This window comes from Limanda limanda, chromosome 19, assembly GCF_963576545.1.
Source record: "Limanda limanda chromosome 19, fLimLim1.1, whole genome shotgun sequence".
Classification (NCBI taxonomy): Eukaryota; Metazoa; Chordata; class Actinopteri; order Pleuronectiformes; family Pleuronectidae; genus Limanda; species Limanda limanda.
This window is the reverse complement of record NC_083654.1, coordinates 719,671-739,899: the sequence shown is the minus strand read 5'-3', so window position 1 is coordinate 739,899 and position 20,229 is coordinate 719,671. Positions and strand designations below refer to the sequence as shown.

The 20,229-nt window shown below is 40.3% G+C and overlaps 1 protein-coding gene across 1 annotated transcript in view; it reads left to right on the top strand.

Moving 5' to 3' along the window:
• Positions 1-16,455, top strand: part of glcci1a (glucocorticoid induced 1a) — a 31,090-nt gene extending 14,635 nt beyond the window's left edge. The window contains exons 4-8 of the mRNA XM_061093306.1: positions 8,004-8,156; positions 10,246-10,398; positions 10,565-10,775; positions 12,298-12,418; positions 12,503-16,455. Of these exons, the coding sequence (XP_060949289.1) occupies positions 8,004-8,156; positions 10,246-10,398; positions 10,565-10,775; positions 12,298-12,418; positions 12,503-12,818 (954 nt within the window). The 3' untranslated portion in view covers positions 12,819-16,455. The remainder of the gene's footprint in view (positions 1-8,003; positions 8,157-10,245; positions 10,399-10,564; positions 10,776-12,297; positions 12,419-12,502) is intronic.
• Positions 16,456-20,229: the final 3,774 nt, after the last annotated feature.

The window sequence follows — 20,229 nt, the reverse complement described above, 5'->3', positions numbered from 1 at the left end:
TGTGTGAATGGGTGAACATTTCTGCCATTAAGACTAGAAAAATAGGCCATTTACATTAGAGTTGTCAGTTACTTACAGTTTTTTCCTATAGTTTTCGGTCATGTACCCATACTATGGTCACTTTTCCCTATCACTTAACACAGTGGGCTTTAGAGACACACACCTCTGCATATCTGTTAACCTTTGGTGCAAAATGCACTACAACAACCACACCACAAACAATGCTGCCATAACTTAACACATGTTTCCTCTCAGAACACTATGACCTAAAAAACACTAACATCTTGAAGCATTGCCAATTGCATATATAAAATGTTGCTGTGTCCTCCAGTTTGGCATAGATTTCCTGTAGTGTTGCATTGAAAAAACACAGACAAACACTTCTTTGGACTACAGTAATAAAGTTTGTAATATTACAGTATGACAATCCAAGCCAAGTATCTGCTGACAGTGTTCATATGTCGGTTTACCTCCCACACAAGATGTCACAATTGAGTGTGGTAAATGTACTGTAATTGTAAATACAGTAAATACTGTAAGTGTTTTATGAGAAACTGAGAATAACAATTTTCAGTTTTTGTAATGCAAATTACATACAGTAAGTACGTAATATATGATCCAGAAACAAATCACAAACACAACAGTTTTTTTCACTGTGCTTTACTTTTTGGAGATTTTGTCACAGTGCAAGTGTTACACAAAACAGAAAATACATTACAAAGTCAAAAAATGTGTTCTAACAAAAAATGCAATGCACAAAACCTGCACATACTGTATATTACAGTCGCCCAACAGTGGCGCAGAATTGGGCTAATCCCTCCTATCCTCCGCATTTGGCCACAAATTTTCATCTACGTCGCAACGTATGGTTTCTCTTGCCATACAACGTGGATAAAAACTTTTGGAATGCCTTATCCAGGCCTGGATATCTTCTGGGGCTATGTCCATACACCCAGCAGCCATTGCCTGTAATAGGGACATCTGGTCCTGAGGGCGGGGGTCATAGACCTTCCATCTCCATGCCGAAAAGAATTCCTCGATGGGGTTGAGGAAAGGAGAGTAAGGCGGAAGGAAAAGTGACATCATCCTAGGATGCGCCGCAAACCACCCTGTGACTTGCCGGGAGTGGTGAAAGGCCACATTGTCCCATACAATTACATACGTTGGTAGATTCTGCCTGTCTACCTCTCTTGCTGTGAGCCTTTCGTAAAGCTCATCTATGAAGGCAATTAGGCGTTCGGTGTTGTATGGGCCTATGCCGGCCTTCTGCAGCTGCAGTCCATCGTTCGAAATTGCTGCGCACATGGTGATGTTCGCACCCCTCTGGACTGGAACATCTATCGTGGCCCTTTTCTCAATCAGGTTCCTTCCACGGCGACGTGTTTTTGCCAGGTTGAAGCCAGCCTCATCCACAAAGATGAACGCATGTTCATTCTCACTGGCTTCAAGTTCCATGGCTCTCTTCAGGAAATTAGAGAATACACAAGATACCATAAGACAAAAATGGCATAGCTTACAGTTTTGTGCAAAATCACAATCAACATGACAGTGTGTCCTGTGTTCAGTCTTACCTGGACGTATTGGTACCGGAGTTCCTTTATCCGCTCAGAGTTCCTCTCGAAGGGGACAGTGTAAAGCTGCTTCATTCGAATTTGGTGCTTTTTCAGCACTCTGACGATGGTCGTGGTGCCAACATTCTCAATGTTGGCAAATACACCAATGTCTGCGATGATGTTTGCACAAATTTCTCTTAGCCTTATACTATTGTTAGCAATAACCATTTGCACGATTGCATTTTCTTGTGGCAAAGTGAATTTTCTTCCCCTTCCACCTGAGTGGGGCAACCGTTGGGTCCTACAATAGTGAGTCAGACACAAATGCACTGATACGTCAGGAGAGTTTTGGAGACTTCTCACATCACATTACTACTGTTACAAACACATCAGTCAGAATGCTGTAAATACTGTATAGTACCTGTTAGTTTGTGTGAAAACCCTCACGATTGATGCCACCGTTGATCTTGGCAAGTTCGGCTGAACCCTCAGACCAGCTTCCCTCATGGACAGACCATGATTAATTACATGGTCGATGACAGTTGCTCTGATTTCATCAGATACAACTGTCCTTGCTGCTGCTGCTCCTCTCCCTCTCCCTCTTCCTCTACCTCTACCTCTCCCTCTTCCTCTACCTCTTCCTCTTCCTCTTCCTCTACCTCTACCTCTTCCTCCTACTCCACCTTCACCTCCACCTCCACCTCCACCTCCACCTCCACCTTCACCTTCACCTTCACCTTCACCTCTTCCTCTTCCTCTACCTCTTCCTCCTACTCCACCTTCACCTCCACCTTCACCTTCACCTTCACCTCCAGCTCCAGCTCCACCTCCACCTTCACCTCCACCTCCACCTCCACCTCCACCTTCACCTTCACCTCCACCTCCACCTCCACCTCCACCTCCACCTCCACCTCCACCTTCACCTTCACCTCCACCTCTTCCTCTGCCTCTTCCTCTGCCTCTGCCTCTTGCTCTTGCTCTTGCTGCATCCATTTTCCTAGACCAACTACGTAAAGAAGTCCAAAGCAAATGCCAAAGAAGGCCCTTTTTCAACGAGGCACAAATTACATGTAAAACACCTGAGTAGGTCTTTAGCTGAGTAGGTCATTAGCTGAAATGACCACCAGGTGTTTTGCATTGCAAAACTTATCCTCTGTGTTTTGTACAGATCATTGTATGTAGTGTTGCTTTTACGTAAAAAAAGTAATTCCATGCCAATTCACCAAGAACTATGGTGCACAGGGGAAAAAAAATCTAAATTACTGTAAAATAAAATAAATAAACTATAAACTAAATATTTTTTCTTATTCAAACATGTAACTTCATTTGTCTGTCCAAATGCAGCATCTTTCCATCTACAGTGATCTAAATTACTGATAAGTTAGGTTTTGAACAGAAAGTTCACTGTTTTGAACAGAGTATCTAAACATTGGTAATATATGCTGTAGTTCCACAGCGTTTTGCCGGTAGTGAACATTGACTGGGGCAGGTATCCATGAAATTTGGAAGAAGGCGTCATTGCCAGCATTTGTATCTTAGCATAGGGGCAAGTAACCACAGTTTGGTTCACATGGTCTACTGGTATGCTCACTGTGTGAAGTGTTTAGGGAATGTGAACATGGTTTAGGTAAATTGCCTAGAACGATAGGAAAAAACTGTAAGAGTAACCTTTTCTCCAAGTGTATGTTTAGGCCTGGCAGCTCGAGACTGCACTTTAAACATATCTTTTAATTTGCCAAAAGCAAAAATGCCAACAAGTGAAGTAATTTGAGTCAGTGTTGGCCAGAGCCGAAGCTGCAGGTTTTTAAGTGAAAAAGAAAATCTGGATGTGTGGAGATTGAAAGAAGTGAGTTTGCCACATGTGTGTAGATCATTTCTCTACATTAGCTGTTACAGAGCATATCTCAGCTGAAACTCTGACTGAAATGTGTGTGGTTTATATATGTTTTGGGTAATGTACATGTAGATACCAGGTTTTGAAAAGGAGGGGAAAACACTTTTGTTCTGTTGTATGTCAACTTTTTTTAATTTCAATTGTAAGTGTGTGAGTGTTGTAAGAGATTAATGTTGATATTAATAAATATGTGCAAGTTTTATGCATATATCAAATATTATATCCAAGAGGAAACACAATGTGTTTTACATGAGGATTAAGAAGAAAACATTGGTACATTTTTCTATCTACTATCTCCAGAAATCTCTGTCCGTCTGTCTGGTTGTGGCTCACATATCTCGAGAACCATTCATCTTACTGGCTTCACACTTGGCCTGTCTATTGTTAAGGGCTCAACGAAGCGCAGTGTCAAATTAGGTGCAATCTGAACTGGCTGTACACCAAAACAGGCGACCAGTGCTCTGTAAGTAAGGTTGATCATTACAACAGCATGTCCACGGCAGCTGGGTTCTGCTTACTGTGTTTGGCTTCACCAAACTATATGCATCACCTGTGTCTTCATGGTCGGAGTCCTGCTGCCAGTCTTTACTTACTACAGCTCAATTGCTGTAGGTTACTTTGACAGTTTTAGAAAAAAACTGCAGCTTTAGCCTAATTATAATCAAGATAATAATTAATTAATAAACAATTCTTGTGTCACAGCAATGAGCTGTTGGGAAGTGCTGGTAAGAATGCAGCTGTGTGCGTTCCCTCCCTTGTGCTGTTCCACTCCACAGAGCTGGATGTCCTAATGTGTCAGATAAATATTCCACCCCCACTGCTGTTCTGAAAATTCGACAGACACACAGTCACAGAGTCAGTCAAAGTGACCATGGGTACTGACACAGTGTATTAAATGAGTACAGATGGTAAATTATTATTAACCGTAGTATCAGTCCTGATATCAGTTCTGCAGGCTGTACTGGAGAAATTCAGAGAATTGATTTCCTTTTTATTGTTGCTACATAAAAGTGAGCTTGCACATTTCACCTCACCAGGGGCCTCATTCATAAAACATGGTGCAGGATTCATACTAAAAGTGTATGTGCACACAAAGGCCGTAATGGCATACACAAAAAAGGATTTCGATTTATAAAACTGTGCGCACACACACACCTGAGGGCAGTGTTCCCTTTATATATCACAGTCCACCTGGAAACATGCGTACGTGGATCTGCAGGCAAAGAGACAATGAAGTGTTTGTTAGTGAGATGGAGGTGAAGAAAGACAGATTGTTTGGAAGCCACAGTAGTGATGTCGCTAATAATAGAAAATGCCCTGAGTGGTTACATGTTGCTGCTGCTGTTAATGTAGTGAGTGAGAGTGAGTATGATGCAGAGGACAGTGCCTGAAATAAAGAAAGTAGTCATATTTTAAGGTGGAGGCAAAAAAAAAAAAATTGTTTCTCATCCTTTGGGAAAATGTTCTGTCTGTTGTGATGAAACAATAGTTAGTTCAGTGCAGTTGTTGTTACTGACATTTTCTTCTGGATCTAACATTACTGATGTGTTATATTTGGCATTATGGTTCTGATGGTGTATGGCGGTGACACACTCACATCCTCTGAAGCTGCACCCTGCTGCTACTTAGCAGCAGCACGGACTAGCCAGATAACGCCATCTCACTCTTAACTACTTCCTCGCTTTGCAAAGGCTATAACCTGCTCCAATTTATGGTCAGTCAAGCCCCAGCAGCGCTTCTCGGCCTCCTGCAGCAAAGAGAACAACACACGCTGGGCAGATGACAGCTCAGCTTCACTAATGTGTGCACAGGCACATTACATTACACATCACATGAGTTGCAGGGCTGCAGAGGAGATGTAGCACTTACACTGATTCTACAAATGTTAATAGACAAAGGTTCAAGGAGGAAGAGAAAAGGGCACAGTCCTGAGCATTGCAGCTGCTTTGAGCAATACACTAGAAAAGTTAACTGTGTGCATACAACTAATCTGAATTGTAATTTATTTTCTTAGTCAAAGAAGAATCTAGTTTGAGTTGACAACCACTGACAAACAGGGGCTGGTGGGGAGTAGGTCTGTTTTCACATTTAGTACAGGCATACGCCATTAAATACTGGTGCATCATTAAGCTTTCAAAGCCAGCATATCCTTCCACAGCCTGAAAACCCCCGCTGTGCTATTGTTTGGCTTGTCATCTGTATTTTCACACTTTCTTTTTTGTTTTTTTAATTGTTTTATTAAATCGTATTTCCTTTTCTTTTAAATGTCATTTGAACATGTTCTTATGTTACTTAAATCTGTTCTCTTATATGAAATACATTTGAACATGTTTTATATATATATTTTTTTATTATTATACATTCTTTAATTTTAATATTTGAATATTACATTACTAAGCAGACCACATGGCTTTCATAGTAAAGCCATACAAGCCAGCAGCCAGTCAGATTTAGCTTTAGCCTCAATTTACCCTCACGTTCGGCTCCTGCCAAAACTCTTGATGATGCTCAGGTTATGTCCCTAACATTCGCTGATGGCCACTTACACCTGCTATCATCTCGGGGTAGTTCATTGCCTGAATTGTGCAGAAGACCTTCAAATATATAATGTATTCAAGTAATTCAACATCTTGTCCTTTATTCTGAATATGTAAAGACATTGAGCTGTATTTCTTGTACGAAAGTTGCTATACAAATACAGTTTATTATTATTTTTTAATTATTTATACTGTTTACAACCAGCAATGGTTGTTCAAAATAGTTCAAAATATTAATATTCTGTAATTACCTCTCTGTAAACTTGGTTTATTGTAAATAGTCCAGGGCTGAGATAGAAGCCAATCCATACAGGACTGTGTACATGTGACAGTGGAGAGGGCCTTTGTCAGTTTGTTAGAACAAGTTCTCGAGTCCTGGTGTAGAAAGGAGAGCTGGGAGTTCCTGGTTCTCTCTTCCAGACACACTTATAATTACAGACATAAACAGCTACAGCTTTACAGAATAAGGTTCAGCAGAGATTAACATCTTCATATTATCTTCATATTAAACACCTAGACTCTGCTCATTCCTTTGGTTCATAAGAACGTGTAGAGGTTAATACCACTTTCTGTATAATACTCAACAGACTTCATAGTCACTCTGTAGGTTTACTGTGACAATACAACATTACCCATTGGTTCCTGGACTTGGAGGGAGGTGTCGGAAATCACTCACTATTTAACTAGAGGTGCGCTCTCTGTCAGAAATATAATTACTTTAGTTATTGATACACCTCTCTATTTATGTTAGAAATTGTATTTTTTTTTCATGAATGTTGTAAATATTATTTCATTGACGTGCTCAGCTACATCAGGCATCTGTTGTACTTCTGTCTGTCCTGGGAGAGGGATCCCTCCCATTTGCCTCTCTCTGGGGTTTCTTAACCTTCTTGGCGGCTGTGGCTGAGGGGTAGAGCGGTCGTCCTCCAACCTGAGGGTCGGCAGTTCGATCCCCAGTCTTCCCCATCTGCCTGCCGAAGTGTCCTTGGGCAAGATGCTGAACCCTGAATTGCCCCTCATAGAACAACAAAGGGCTGCTAATAGATGCACTATAGGAATGGGTGTGTGAATGGGTGAATGTAAAACTGTACTGTAAAGAACTTTGAGTGGTCATCAAGACTAGAAAAGCGCTATATAAATACAAAACCAATTAACCATTTAATTTTAAGAAAGTTAGTTTTTTTATTTGGGGCAGTTTTTCTTTATTCTTGTTGAGGGTTAGGAACAGAGGATGTTGCACCTTGTTATGCCCCATCAGACAACTTGTGAATTATGGGCCATATAAATAATTTTGTATTGATTGATTGGCATGTACTGAGATCAGATACACCCTGTCATTATCCAGATCTGTGCAAAATGGCACTTGCTCAAAGATATTGGCACTCTAGATATGCCTGTTTTTGGCAACAAGTTGCAGAAAACAATCTATTAACATCCTCACAATGTTGAAGAAAGTGGGGGGGGAAATCTTGGATCCACTCCCTTAATTAATTCTGCTTCAAAAGTTTATGTGCTTTTCCTTGGCCCATTCCCCACCCATCCACAAAGTTTCAATAGTGCATTATATTGATGCACCATTTTACGTGTGGAATTAATGCACTTCATAGTGACCTCAATAATTGCCACAGTGGAGCAGAACAAAATAATGATGATAATTGTACTGCTCTCTATAAAGTGAACTATTCATTGATATAGGGAATTGTGGATTAGTGAACGAGGGATTTGGACACCTAGAATTACATTTTGAGTCTTTGGCGGAGATCTAGCTAATAACATTAATATTGACTGAATTCCATTCCAGTCCCATGAGGACCGTGGTCTGAGCCAGGTTTTTTTTGGGATGGTCGGTGCAATCATTTATTGTATCATACAATATTCGATATATATTATTTTTTGAGATCTGGGAACTGAGGTCTGACAGGTGTATTTAAACAGAATAGAGTTTCAATAACTTTAATAACCTTAACCCTGTGTACTATAGAGTATTCTGAACCTGTATGTTCTCTCTGTTGCTCCCAGATTGCAAAGCTTCGGCAGCAGCTCCAGCGCGGTAAACAAGGAGGATGCCACATTAAAGACAAAGACCGGTTGTCCCCTCTCCAGTACAACACCATCACCTGCACCACCCTCCCCAGCTCTACCAACCACAACTCCAGAGCCAGCCACGTTCAGGTAGTGTACTGCCTGAAATCGTTTTGTCCTCACCCTGGAAGGACTGAGCTTAAACTGATGTCAGTGTTTTTCAAATTTGGAAACATTCTAGGACACATTCGTGAAAGCAGGAGGATCTGATCCATATGTAGAAAGAAGCATAAACTTAGATGAGTGGGGTTTTAGGCCAAACAAGGAAATTTTTGAATTTCTGTTGATTTTGGCACCTCTGTGGACAAAAGTAGAAGTGTTTCCACCTTCTCTTGTCCTACAAACCTTGGTCTAGTCAGCGTGTGCATTTGTTTTGGCAAGAGTGAAAAAAAAGACACTGCTGTTTGCAGGATGTACATCTATTAGGTAATGTATGTTTTTGTTGCTGTATGATTAGTATTTTTATTTTGTGTGTGAGTGCGTGTGTGTGTGAGCATCTTTTCCTTATTTCAAGTAAAGTTGTGTTTATTTTCTTTGAATAAAATGTAACGCTCTGCTTCTAGCTGCAGAAATCCTGCCTAATTTACACTGCATGCCAAATCTACACTCCACCACCCTCACTCAGGAAGAATCTGACTCTGGAATACCTGTGTATTTAATAGAAAAGTAGTTTCATGAGAACATGTAGAGCTCAGTGAGGAGAAGGGGACTTGGTACCAGTGTTAATTTCGTTGACGATAACGATAACGAAAAATATTCGTTAACGCCCCTTTTCCCATGACTAAGACGAGACGAAGACGTAACGAAATGGATCTTTGAAAATAAAAACTATGACGAAATCTATTTTAATTTTCGTTAACGAGACGAGACGAAACGAAAATGTTGGCGGTTGACTAAGTCACAACAATTTTTAGGCTGCAGCTATATGTTTTTATTTATTTCAAAATAGGGTACTTCTTATTTCATACATTTCCCACAAATATGGGGATGACTCAAATAACCCTACATAGTTCTGCGTTTAATTTATTTCAAAGTAGGCCTACACTTGCCTGTGTATTTTCTTCTCCTCTTCATAAACATTTGGTGTTTCCCTTTGTTGTAACAGGTAAAAATAAATAAAATGTCAACAGTTTTCTTTATTGTTGTTCTATAATTTCATAAATGCAATAATCTACAGATTAGTATAGTATAACTTTATATAAAATTTTATCAGCTTTGTTATCAAATATGTTTTGCGGCTCCAGACAAATTTTATTTGGGGGAAGAGGGGGCAAAATGGCTCTTTTGATAGTAAAGGTTGCCGACCCCTGCTATAGACCTATAGGAGGGACATCTAATGGACAACCTAAGTACTGCAAGCTAGACTAGTACGCAGTTGTAGACACAACACAGGGGGTCCCTGGACCTGAGAAGGGAAGATAAGGAGTTTAATGTGGCTATTAAATGTGACTAAAACTAGACTAAAATGTAATTCGTTTTCGTCGACTAAAACTAGACTAAAATGTAATTTGTTTTCGTCGACTAAAACTAGACTAAAACTAAGAAGGATAAAAATGAATAAAACTAGACTAAAACTAATATGCATTTTCGTCAAAAGACTAAGACTAAGACTAAATCAAAAATAGCTGCCAAAATTAACACTGCTTGGTGCAATCAAATTTTTTTCAATTTCTTCATGTTTATTTATTTCTATGAGGTACGAGTTAAGAACCAAAGTGGACAGAAAATAAAAAAAAGTAATATAGCAACATAGTTGGAAGAAAACCATCTTCTTGGTTTAACATAGGAATCTGATATTTAGCACTGCTGTTTCGAGGAATAATACGGTTGCCTCCGAAATAATTCAGACTCATAGACTTTTACTGCCAGCTCACAGCTTTGTGTGCGTGGGTGTGTACATACATGAGTGTGTACTTTTTGAACTTTATAACTGAATACTCACTATCCCATGGGGCCTTGTGTCACTCGTGGGTTGAAATTTCCCACTGTCTTTATAGTAATCATTAATTTCAATGGTCCAGGTGACCGTTATGTTAGGGTCAAGTAAAGTTTAAGATTAGGCTTTTAGGTCTGATGGTTTAGTTAAGTGTGAGGGCAAGGGAATGCACTATGTAAATGAGTTGTCCTCAAAGGGATGAAACAAATAATGAAATTGTGTCTGTGTATGTGTGGAGTGCAGCACTTTTCCATGTCGAAGTCGGCCCAGATGCCGCTGTCCAACATCACAGTGCCAAAGCCTTCCATCTCGAGGGTGCCCAGCAGCATGGAGGGCATCAACCATGAGCTGGAGAAGGTCTTCATCAAAGACAACGGAGAGAAGGAGGAGCTCAAGGTGGGTTCTGTTTCATTTCAGTTCATTCTGAGATAGGATGTGATCAACCCAGTTTCAGTAATCCTCTCTTGAACTCTAGTACAGATTTGCCTTGTCTCAGTTCTGATTGCTGATCTGCCCCCCCTACTCCCAAACCCCAATGTCCGTTTCCGCTCCGACTCTACAGTCCCTGGAGGTTCCTGATGGGCGGCGAGCACCGTTCCCTCCTCAGCAGCGCAGCAGCAGCACCCGAAGCGTGGACACCCAGACTCCCTCAGCCCCCGGCCGGTCCAGCAGCTGCTCCAGCCTATCACCCTGCCCCTCGCCAGCTTGCCCACCAGGATCACATAACGGCAGCCCCTACTCCACAGAGGATCTAATGTACGATCGTGACAAGGGTAAAGAACGTTGAGCTGTTGTTCAGGCTCCTGGAGTCACTGAGTTCATGTTGTTTCCCCAGTTGTAACCACAAGTCTCTGGTGGATCCTTGAAAGCTCTGCAATTTTAGAAAGGAATGCATTAAATTAAATTTAGGGCAGATGGAATTGCCCTGTGTATTATCAAATAGTTTCCATTTATTTCCCACTACAGTGATTTTCTCAGTTATTTTAATTTTTTTTTTTTTACGTCTATAGCCTTCATTCTTAAAGAAGGTAACACAACCCACTCAGGGTGACATCACATTGTGTTCATGTGTTGTCACCCTGCAATCTAACTTCACTCCAACTAGATTTCCACGAACAGCCTCAACCCTCTTGATATTTTGTCCATCTATGGTGTTGATCCCAAAGTGCTTCCTCACATCACTCCTCTGATTTTTTAGGTCATCTTCATCCGTTCACCTGTTTACTCATTATTTTTACTTTGTGTTAGTAGAAAACTGTCTTACCATAACCTTAAATAGCAAATAATGATTTAAAGTTTCATTTATTAATCATTCATATTAACAATGGGTCAGAAAACACCAGCTCTGTAGTTCCAGTGAGCTTTCCATCCCTTATTTTCTTTTGAAGCTCATTGCTCTCTTATTAAATTTGTCAGGACAGTGAGCTGTGAGAATCCTCTTAAATCAATGAAGTGTCCACACTATAATTCACTTTTGCACAGCATGCTATTGATATATACGGTACAGTAAGCCGAGTCATCGGTTGTTAGTTTGGATCCTCTTGCTACAGCCTTCATTACATCTTAAGTAGGAGGCAGTGCGCTTGGGGCTGAGTGCCACAGACAGGCCAGGGAAGTCCTGAGAGATGACTTAAACATTGTTGAATTTTGTCTTTTCTTTTGATTTGCTGATAATATAAATAATCTTCTGGCTGTTTGATAGATTTTGTCAGATTTTTGTGCTGTCAGGTGATGCTAAGAGCTTGATTTCACCTGTCACACATTTGTTTCCCCGCTAGAAGCAGAGCTTGTTAAAGCAGTCTTCAAAAAACTGGACTAACCACACACTTTTAAAGCATGATCTCTGTATAACTTAAAAAAACCTTTGTTTAGGCACCTGGAATAGGTAGAGTCATGCAAGCGGGGACTGAAATCTGAGTTGTTAGTGTTCTGGTTGGTGCCTGCTCCGTCGGACCTGGTGGCTAATTGGTACTGGATGTTCATGCACCACCCTAATCTTGATATTGGTAGACATTTCTAAGGTACTGTTAGGTAGCGTTGCGCTCTGTAGGCAACCAGTAGAGAGGCATTGAGGGACAACAACACATGTAATATGCTCCATATTCTCACTTATAGTACCTAATAAGTTGGACCTTGGATTCACATCAAAGAGGACACAGGGATGGCAAGTTACATTTTATAAGCACATCTGCATGAGACGGATAAGTGGGCAACATGGAAAATGCACCTGTAACTTAAAAAAAAATTACCTTCTGAATAAACTATTCTTTATCAACCATGTGTCTCTGTTCACAGACAGTGGAAGCAGCTCACCACTGCCCAAATTCGCCTCCTCACCAAAACCCAACAACAGCTACATGTTCAAGCGAGAGCCGCCGGAGGGCTGTGAGAAGATCAAAGCTTTTGAGGAGATGAGGTATAGGCTGTGTTGAATTGAAGCATCACTCTAAGGCCTCAGCAATGTTTGAACCTCACTAATGCTACTTATGCTTCTCTTCAGCTCGAAGCAGTCAGCATCAGCGTCAGTCCCCCTCTTCTCCTGTCCCGACAAAAACAAGGTCAACTTCATCTCGACAGGGTCGGCATTCTGCCCCGTCAAACTCCCCGGCTCCCTGCACCTCACCCCAGCCTCAGAGCCGGAAGAGGATGAAGACGATGTGCAGGCGGGCCCCGGCTCAGTGCTCCAGGGGACAACATCATTCTACGGTGGCCCTTCTCAGGTCTCCATAAGCACCAGCACAGAAGACCCTGCAGTGGAGCCCGGCTCCCCTTCAATGACTGCAGACCCCCTGACAGACAGTCCAGCCATAAGCTAGACCTGAGCAGAGCTGGCCTCTGGCTATAGGATCCACGCTAGCAACCACCAACCAACACCACTAACTGTCCCACCAACACCTCCCTTTGCTCTGCCAGGGGAGTCTACGACTCTCTGTGCTGACCCCCTCCATACTCTTCTGTCTCTGCATGACGTAGCACCAATGTCCCAATTAACCACCACCACCACAAGACTCGCCACCTCAATGTTCCTGCACAATGTCTGAGCTGTTGTGGTAGAGAAGGACTTGATGGTTCAAGTTTTGTATATGCAGGCATCAGATGGAGGAATGGAGCACTCTGGATGGGGGGTAGGGGCATGCATTATAAAATGGTAGTCTGGTTAATTATGTGTTGTTTTCTGTTTCAACAATCACAGTATAAATAAGCTCTAATATATATATATACACACATATATATACATCAGGGTTTTCCCTAGGCATCTTAGGTGCTGGTTTTTATTATGGATATTTATTAAAACACAACACAGGTTGTTGTTTTTCACAGGACACTCAGAGATTAACAAGAAGAAAAGAAAAGTGAGCACACTCAGCATCATCAAAAATAACACTGGTAAAATAAGACCTGTAATGGGTGGATACGAGCATCGGTTTACTCATCCTCCCACCACCATCTGACAGTGCAATCGTGTTTGACTGCTTACCAAAGGTTTTGTTGGGTTGGATGGTTTCAAACTGTCCCATCGGCCATAAGTTAGCTGACCAAGTTACTGTAGCAAGAGTCATTCCTCTCAAATCATTTGTCTTTGAGCTCATCTTTCTTCATTTGTGCTTTAAATACGTTAAGAGACTGACATTCTTACATTGGAGATGAACACCATCTTTTCTCTCTAGAGTAGTAAAGAATTCTCAGGAAATTATTTTCCTTCGGCTTAGATGCTTCACAAAAACTCCCATAACCGTAGGGAAAACCCTGGATATGTATATACACATACATCTACACAGATCAGCTGCAATATTAATACCACTTACCACATTTACCTTTTGAGACTGATCAATGTGTGTATATATACATACATAAATGTATATATGCATATCTTTTATGTGTGTGTGTTTGTATACATATATATATATATATGTTTTTTTTTTTTGTATTATAACAAAATACATATGCTTGTTTAAAAGAAAAATCCAAAACTGTGTATAGCTGTGTTATGTACTGAGCAGGAGAAACGCTGTATAATGGATTGGATTATGTTTACACTATCCAGGTCACATGATTGAACCCTGTTTAAAAAATGCAAACCACAAATAATTAGACAAAGACTAAAGGAAAAAAAAGGGCCACAAATTGGTTGCACAGTGTCTGCATCTGGCCTTGCTTCAGGTATTTCACAGAGTATATACTCAGGTAATATGGAATATGTGTCCATACAAATATCTGCAGCTTGACAAAGCAGAGCAGATTCACTGTCATTCATTCTTGGCTCCTCTCATTCTCAGACAAATCGCTCTTTTCTGTTCCAGAGTCCAGTCTGAGACTAGACCTGTGACAGGAGCTGCAGAGGGTTTAGGCGTATGTTTTTGGACGGGTGGTGGAACAATGTTTGGACCGCACACACTGTGACTGATGACATGAGTGGCCGTGTGTGCACTGATGTAAGCATGCTGGACAGAGACTTGGAAAGACATGGAGTGAGAGTCTGTTATTTAAGTCTGATGACAATGTAGGACTGGCTCTCTTGAGCCTGTTGACGAGAAGTCTGCAGTACCATCACATGAAAATATACTCAAACGGAAAAATTATGTGCAGATTGGAGATGGAGTTATACAAACTTTCCCTGAGGACATGACCTGATTTGTTATATTGAACCTTACTAAGGAGGTTTATTTTACAAATGAGCCTGACTTCATCAAGACCACACCTCACGTAATACTTTATATCTGAGGTTCATATCAATATATTTAAAAAAGATAATATAATATATCACAAATATTTGGTAAATTGATGATCGTCTTAAGTTGGAAGAATTGCAATCAAGATTTAGAGCACAATGTTTCCCATTTGCCAGCATTTCTTCCAGTATAACAGACTGTTGATAAGGAAAGCAATAGATCATTGTTTTCAAAGAATGTATAAGACGTGTCATGAGACTGAATTGTTATTTCAATTAAAGAATAATACAATTTTTCCCTCATCAAGAAATAGTTCTAGAATAAGGAATAAAGAACTGTGTGACTGCACGAGGCACCATTCAGACAGGGTACCGTCAAGACATTCAAATTTCAGTATCAATACCATTGTCAAACAAACCAATTGTGAAAAACCAAGCTTTAAATACACACAAGCAACTTCAATAGGAAAACTCATCCTGACTGGCAAATTGCTTAAAGGTTGCACTTATGAATATTCTTTCCAATAGGGGGAGGGATTCACCCATTGTAGCTATCATTTTTCTGGGATGGAAGATAGTGTTTGTGGGCTGCATTTGAAGGAGCCTTAAAATGTCTAGTCCAATTGCGGTGACACAATCAGTCTTCAAATGCAACCTCAAGAGTATGCGGTTCCTAAACTGAGACACAGCTGTATTTTTTGCTGCCCCTAAGTAACAAAAACCCCATAAATGCAGGTTCAAGTTGACAATAAGCAACAATTAAACACATTTAATTACTCCCTTTGGCACTTTAGATGTTTCTATAATGATTCAGTAAGTAAAGCTATCAGGTTTGATACCCAGCCCTGGGCAACAGTTGATGTTGAAACACTGTTTGGTTCAATCTTAAAAATTCCGGGTGCGGCCACATCAGATGAATGTTTGTACAACCTTTATCTCCATTTAGTTGATATACAAACTCACACTGTACTAATCATCCACATACTTGTTACTCTATTAAATGCATTCCATGCGATTATAGTATCCAAGACATGAACAGACTCATCATGATTCATTCCTAAAATATCTCTCAGCCTTTTGTTGTGATTGCTGTAAGAGACTAGCTGCAGTACTTAGCGTTGTTGGCTGCAGAGTCAGTAGCACCTTCATGTGTGATGCATAGATAAAAGCCTGTCTCTGTTATTACGTGTGTTGTAGGCCTCCTCATGCTGCCTCCAGGCAGCTGAACCCTCTGAACATCCCTTGTACTCTGTGCTGAACACCATCTTTTAGGCTTTGGTGTAAATGATCCAACACTTTGATTTGCAAGAGTGTAACATAATCCACATTTATTTGGATATCTGGTGTGCTTGTGGAATCCCTGCATTTTTGTTCCCTTCATATTTTGCATATATGTGGCTTTTAAAGAGGCTCAATGCAGTGTTGTGGTTTCTAAAGACTTTTCAGCACCTTACCAAGAGCTATAGCTTTCCCAATTTCCCACATATACTCAACATTGGTAAACTAGTTGTGTGCAATAATAGATAAAAATGGTGATGTTCTCCGGGATGTTGTCCATTCTTTGACTCGAGTGTCTCATCTTGCATTCTTTTGGTTTTGAGCACGGGGGCTGGATCAGCAAGTAGTTCTTTGCTAAAGCCATCAACCAATACAAAACCAGCACTTAGAGTGACCAGAGCACATCACTGGCAGGTCAGAGGTTTCATAGACTTACTACATAATCTGCGTTGTCAAAGTTCATGCACAATGGCAATAAAGAAATATTTGTTGTTTTGTCCACTCTATAGTGTGTGTGTGTCTGAGTCAAGGGAAAGTCTGTGGGCATCACCACTGAATAACAAGCACACAGGTCATGCTGTTGACGGCGACTGTGTAATCACATACAATCTGAACCGAACCAGGTTTGGATGGTTTTAAACATTGTTCCTCTCTGTTCCTGAGCCACTTTACTCACATTACAGCTCCGGTAAAAAGAAAAATATAAAACATCCAGTGTCAGGAACTCAAGTGAGTTGGTATAAATAAAAGATCTGTATACTATACCAGCAGCACTGTGAGGCGGCGCTTTTAACTCAGCACTAGTGTTGCTTAGTTTTGCCTGTTAGTATGCTCACATTATGGGGTACAGAGAGCTGCACATGCTGAAAATAGCAGCAACATTTCACCATGTTTTGCTCTGAAACGTTCAACAAGAGTGGTGTGTATTTTTTAAATGCACTCTTTTTTACCAGGTTTAATATTTGTCAACTTTTTCCATATTTACTTTTTTAATAAAAAAATACATCAAAGATGATGTCAATGTTAATCTTAATGTTAAATATTATACCTAAACATCTTAATTTTGAATCGAAATATAAAATAAAAACTTTGAGAATAATTATAAATATAAATATCAACTAAGTAAATGTTTAGTTTACATGCAGTGCCAAAATCAGTCTGCCTGAGATAACATTTTAATTGAAACATTTAATGATTTAAATGTTTAGATTTAAGAGTTACATTTAACATTTAGGTTTAACATCTAACATTAAGGTTTAAAATTAATATTCAGATTTGGCATTGACACTTTCATGAAAAAAATTAAAAATTTCAAAGTTCCCAAATGTTGCTTTAAATCTTGTAAAAAAAGACAACATTTTTAAAAAACATTTTGGAGCTGAATATGGTGAAATGTTGCTGTTTATTTCAGGATTGGCCAATTTACAATCTCCACTACAAAACACTCCGTAAATGCACAAAATACAAAACATGACTGTAGTGATCCATACATCTATATCTTATCTATAACGCTTACTTCGTAAGGGTTGCAGCGGACCAGAGCCAAACCCAGCTGACGTGCCAGTGGTGGGTATCACCCTGGACAGGTCACCAGTACATTGTGGGGCTAATGTACAGATCACTGATTCTTGAGAAGTGAGACAAAACAGGATCCCATATTGAAAAATTGAAACCTTAAGCTCTGACAAATTAAACTACATGTACATGTAGTACCATGTACTAAGTTACTGAGGTATGCTTTGATACAACCTTAGACCACCATCAGACACCAAAAACACAAATACATTTTCACTCACATTATGCTAGACCCATAAAGTGTGTCTATGTAGCTTCACCATTATGTGTGTGTACGCTGTATGTTTCCTAAATAAGCTCTTTTCACGCTTTAAAAAAATATGTATATCCATTTAATGTCACACAAATGATTGAACCCTTCTCTGTAGACATGCTGTTTAAGATGTAGTGGTAAGACAATAAGTCTTACAACAGCATCGTATCAAGGTGTGACACATGTGCCCTCTATTGGTCACAGTCTGCAACTGCTCTCCTGTTGCATTTTAAACTGGGCAGTCACACCCTGCCCTCTGCCCCCTGCCCTCTGCCCCCTGCCCCCTGCTCCCTGCTCCCTGCTCCCTGCCCTCTGCCCCCTGCCCTCTGCCCCCTGCCCTCTGCCAGCTTTGACTTGTTTGTCACTCTTGTCTTATGTACTGTTAGGTGTCTGTGCCTCTTAAACTGCTTTTAACCTTTGGTTTTACTTTCTAACTATTCTTGAGTCACATTTGTTGTATTGACAGGTGTCTGTCTCTCATGATCTGATCTTAACGCTTGATTTTACTTCAATTATTCCTGTCTATTTTGATACATACAGTATTTTTTATATATTTTCATTTATTGTAAGGAGTCCTTGGGCTGCTAGAAATGCGCAGTGAAATATAATCTATTGTTATTGTCATTACATTATCTTCACTCTGTATTGGGACTTAATGGTAGATGTTTGAACTGTACTTGACATACATTACTTCACACTCAGTTGAGGCAGTTCCATCATGAAACCAAGAACTTCAGGTGACATTTGCATCAGTAATTCAGTATGAAGGTTGAGCCTGAATTTTGGAAATAGTATTTTGACATTAAGCTATCCAAACACATTGGCCAGTTTTCATCAGCTTTGGTCATTTGGTAACATGGGCCTTAAAATGTAATATTATGGAAATCTTTCAATGGTTTACTGTTTCCCTCTTATCCCATCATTCACACTAATATGTAAGTTTTAGTTTTTGTTCGTTTTTATTGTTGTTTGTCTTGTGTTTAGGGCGGCTGTGGCTGAGGGGTAGAGTGGTCGGCCTCCAACCTGAAGGTCGGCAGTTAGATCCCCAGTCTGACCCATCTGCATGCCGAACTGCCTTGGACAAGATGCTTAACCCCGAATGCCCCCCCCCCCCCCCCATAGAATAACAAAGTGCTGTGAATAGATCCACTGTATGAGTGTGTGTGTGAACGGGTGAATGTAAAACTGTACTGTAAAGTGCTTTGAGTGGTCATCAAGACGCTATAAAGCGCTATATAAATACAAAACAATTTACGGGTCAAATTTTCACCTCAGTGGACAATAAAATTATATTCTATTCTAATATATTATATTATATTTTATACTTTAAAGGAGGCGCCGCACAGCTGAACCGTCATGCAGTGACAGTGTCTGCTCTCAAACGAGTATAGCTCATCAGTGGTGATTTAAGACTTGTTGGGGCTTTTCAATTACTCTACTGATTTGCAGTTTTACCATCATTTAAACTAGTATGGTTTTAAAGTATTTTATTCCAAAAGGGTAAAATATGCATTAAACAAAGTGTCTGTTGTGAAAGTGACAGAACAGAGCATTGCATCATGTAAGTGACATGCAGTAGTGTCTTCTTCCAGCAGATGGCAGTATATAACCACAGTACAGCTAGAAACTGAGGCCTGATCAGCACCAACAGAAATGTTTAACTCAATGAACTCACTGTTTGTTTCTTATTAAGACATGTCTAAAACTCCAACTGACTACTTCTGACTGCTACAGCAAATCCATGTTAATGCCATGTTTTATCAACATGGGACTTATTATGGGTTGATTCATTGGTTGCCATACATTTTGAACAGGAAGTAGAAAGACTTGGGAGAAATTTGACTCTAAAATGCAGATTTTCTAAGAAGAAAACCATTGTTGCGCTGTTTCAGCTGCTAATCGGCTTTGTCACAAAACTCGATTTTCTGTGCTAATCTCAATTTCCCAGCACATGGGAACTGGGCACACAGAACAAAGGTAAGACTCTTTTAAAATCAAATTACAGAGCATAAAGCCTCTTGTAATCCTCTGTTTTCCAGCAATGATGCTGTTTCTCCGTTCAGATGCAGCTCTGTGCAAAATGCTAATCCCTGTTTATCAAAGACAAAAAGATAATGGAGCACATCAAACTGGCGCCCAGCTGATGGAACACACACGTGTGACATGTGGCTACACGTAGACCGTCCGCCATGTTGTGACAGAGGTTGGTTTGCCCTTCACTCTGCGTTCCCTCGTTGACCAATCAAGCCTTAAAATTAGCACGTAGTTAGTGAGAGCTGTCCCCAATCAGAGCCCTCTCATCCAGCCAATCAGTCCTGCTGACACAGAGCCAGAGCTCGGAGGTTAAACACATGCTTCCACACTGCTCTGCTCACTGCATGTGGAAATTAGATTTTTTGCTGTTGATGCTCGCTTCGGTTATTCACTGATAAAAACAGGTTGGAAGCTGGAA